We start from the raw sequence: 3,883 nt of genomic DNA on the forward strand, positions 1-3,883 counted from the left end.
TAGTGATAATAATAATAATAATAAACAATGCGGAAAAGATGGTGGATTGAAAATATTTGAACTTCTAAAGCTCAACTTTTGCCATATTTAAAAAAACGATAATTGCCATTAGTTTTATCCATTATCAATTTTACTTAATTATTATGGAAAATATACTAAAAGGTGTAATAGGGATAACAAATAATATATCAGAATTATGATATGATAATAACAATTTGTACACAACTATTTGATTAATTTTATCTTGTAAATTTGTTGATTCGTTAATCAAATCTGCAAATGTGAGAAGAAAGTCTGTTGGAGTATTTTTCAATTGACAAAAAAAAAAATTATTCAAATTATTCAAAAATTATTCAATTTCTTGAAAAAAGCAAATGTGAAAAGAAAAAGAAACGATTCCCAACTTTTATTTCAAAAGATTTCAATTTTGATTTCGTCTCTGTCACCCTTTTTTTTTTTTGGGAAACAAAAAAACTTCATGTTATTGGAAGATAATGAGTAAAAAATTATGCCATAAAATTGTAATTTTGTGAATTTTCACAAAAATTTTTTAAATTTCCCAACATCAGTAAGTCATAGAACATTTCCTGACGGCCCAAGTAGTATAGTGGTTAGTACTCCACGTTGTGGCCGTGGCGACACAGGTTCGATTCCTGTCTTGGGCAATGGCAAGTGGAAGCATTAGCATTGTGTGTGTCACGCGCTCTTTGTCTCCCCTTTTATTTCAATTTCTAGAATTGAAAATGCATGATAGGATTATGGATATTGTTTATTATTAGCTTATAAGATATAATGATATAATTGAGTATGAATCATTTTCAAATAAATAGGCATATTTTAAGCAAACAATAAATTTGAATAATTTTTTTTTTTTTTGTCAATTCAAAAATACTCCAACAAATCTCCTTCTTACACTTGAATCAATAAATTTCGAGAAAACTATATATAAAATTTCAATGAAGTTTTTTTTTTTTTTTTGTTCCGGCAATAATCGATTTTAATAAAAAAGGAAATTTAGCACTTTATGACACGCTAAAATCCCCGGAAATTTCATATCACCATCATCATCATCATCATCATCATCGTAGCATCTTTGTAAATCCCCAGGAATTCCATGTCATCATCATCATCATCACAATCATCAACATTATCATTATCATCATCAACATCAACATCATCTTGCCATGTCATCCACTGCATCTCACTTCATGTCTATTTCATTCTATTTCATTCCACTTTAACCTTATCTTACCTGACTGACCCTTCTTCATTATTCCTCATAAACCTTTCTCTTCAACCTTTCATTATTATCATCAGCATCATCACCATCATCATCGTCATCAACATCATTATCATTATCATCATCGTTGTCGTCGTTGTATTCCATTTCCTTTTTATCATCAACATATCAGAATCATATATTTCGCATCATTTTGTAAATTGATAATTGTTTGTTTTGGAATAATTCATGGCGAATCATTTCTCAGTTACTTTCTCGTCGATATGTTCTATATCTTCCTATTATCAGTAATGTCAACTGTTGTCATCAATGATAATATCTCACATTATTCAATGCAAAGAAGGACATATCACATCACATCACACTAGTCCTTTAATTGTATGAAAGTAATCCATATTAGCTCTATTTACTTTTCTATTAAGTAAACAAACACATACATTACCAGATAATAGACTTAACTATCTTCAAAAATATACCACAATTGATTTCTTTTATATACCAAAACAATATTTTTCTTTCCATACTCTTTGAATTAGTTTATGTTTCCTTTTTTTTTAATTATATATTTTATCAAGTTAAACATTTCCAATTTCGTATATTATATTCTATTTAATATCATATCCATTAAATAGGGTATAAGTCACAATATTGTATCCTATTTAAATTTAAATTAATTAAAATTATATTTGTAACAATCTTAGGTTTGTTCAATTGTAACAAACTAAATATACAATGTGACATTGATAAAATGAATTTGAAATAAAATTATTAGAAATGAGAATACAAATGTTAGGATACGAATGAAATGATACAATTTTCGATTACGAAACAAAGTATCATATCATTCAAAATTTAAATTTTTCATAAACATAATGGAATAATAGTTTACGATTAGTTTATTAATAAATGAAAAAGTATTCTATGTTATAAAAGAGTTTTTCAGAGAATATTAAAAATACAAATTTAATTATCAAACTTGTTGAATTAATGCATATCAAAGCTTAAAATAATTCGAATTTGAATAATTAAACTATAGAAACTCTCTTGGATTGCATGTTCAAATCCTTTTTTCAATGGGAGTTTGCTTTACAGTAATCCAAAAAATTAAAATCGATTGACCCTATGATAACCTAAGATTGATTCATTGCAAGATCTCAAATGAGCCACATGAGAAATTGGAATAGTTTTCGAGAGTCGGATTAATTATACTTAAGTTCTACCCAATACCGTATCCGTATACGTATATATATAATATCCTTTCATGAAAAAAAAAAACAGCAAATGGAATACTGTAATGGATTTACTAAAAAAAAACGGCAAATGGGATACTGTAATGGATTCACTAAAAATATGGCGGATCTAATTATATCATTATTTAATTGTTGAAATGATTGAAGTTGTGATGAAAGATCAACGAATGTTAACATTGGAGGGTTTCAATTCAAGGTTAAGTTGACATACCTATTTATGGCAAAAAAAAAAAACTAAGATAAAAACTTAAGGAAATCAGTATATAAGAGTAGCATTGATTAAAATTTGCAAAAAATACAAAAAACAACGGGACGATGTGGAAGATAGATCTCTCACATTCCGCGAGTAGATAAAACTTGCTAGAAAGCTGTGTTCTGCCCGTGAGCTACCAAATATCCAGGTTAGCAATATGCCAATATTGACCTAAGGTGATTCTTTACAATATACCAATATTGGAAATGAATTTAATAATTAACGTGAATTGATTTACAATATCAATTAAAAGTTTTGACAATCTTTACATATGTTAACATTATTTTTATACGTAAAATATATTTCGATTTTTACAATATGATAATTATTACAATATGAAATTATCATATTAAAAGGATTAATTATAATTAATTTATTCGTTTGATACTATTAACATATTCATTCCATTATTTGTATTTGAAATTTCTCTTTAATAATTGAAATATTTTGAAAAATAAAAGAAATTATTTTTGCATAAATAGCAAATAAATGTATAGTAACAGTAATTAATTTATTATTTAAAGGAAAAGTTTATTTGTTTACTAGCAAAGCTGAAATATAAATGGTTATATTTTAGGAATTGACATTAAGGTTAGATGTATTTCATTCACCAATCATTTAAATTTGGAATTTGATATAAGAAAAATGAAAGATGCTCTTAGGCATTTTTTTTTAATTAATGCAATTGTATTGTTTAAAATTTTATCCTTGGCCAATACCCATATTTAATAGATATTGGCCAAGGATGAAAATATAGCACCAATAAATTGAATTCATAAATTTTCAAAAAATAAATGTATGATGGTATGTTATAGATTGAAGGATGATGTGAAATTTTTGTAAATTAAAAGAAAGTGAAACGTTGAAACATAAGCCTTACAAAGAGAAAAAAGGACAATCTTTAATTCCATTTTTCTGCTTTGAAGGGTACTGCTTGATCGTTGCTTAATATTTACTATTTCAATTTTTTTCATCGGAAATAGAAACTTTAATAGCAATAATAATAATAATAATAATAGTAATAATAATAATAATAACAATAATGATAGTAGTAGTAATAATAATAATAATAGTAATAATAATAATAATAATAATAATAATAATAATAATAATAATAATAGACAATAAATAATAATAATA

General features: G+C 25.5%; 1 protein-coding gene and 1 non-coding gene across 2 annotated transcripts; one reads left to right on the forward strand and one right to left on the reverse strand.

Annotated features, from left to right (window-relative positions):
* Nucleotides 1–593: 593 nt before the first annotated feature.
* On the forward strand, nt 594–665 carry LOAG_20112. Its single transcript has one exon. It is a non-coding gene; the product is annotated as a tRNA-His (tRNA).
* A 385-nt stretch (nt 666–1,050) lies between these two features.
* On the reverse strand, nt 1,051–1,387 carry LOAG_13374 (hypothetical protein; the record flags this gene model as incomplete). Its single annotated transcript, XM_003148883.1, has 2 exons — nt 1,051–1,194; nt 1,286–1,387. The coding sequence occupies 2 exons, from the start codon at nt 1,385–1,387 to the stop codon at nt 1,051–1,053; spliced, it is 246 nt and encodes an 81-aa protein (XP_003148931.1).
* Nucleotides 1,388–3,883: the final 2,496 nt, after the last annotated feature.

This window comes from Loa loa (genome assembly GCF_000183805.2).
Source record: "Loa loa unplaced genomic scaffold supercont3.539, whole genome shotgun sequence".
Taxonomy (NCBI): Eukaryota; Metazoa; Nematoda; class Chromadorea; order Rhabditida; family Onchocercidae; genus Loa; species Loa loa.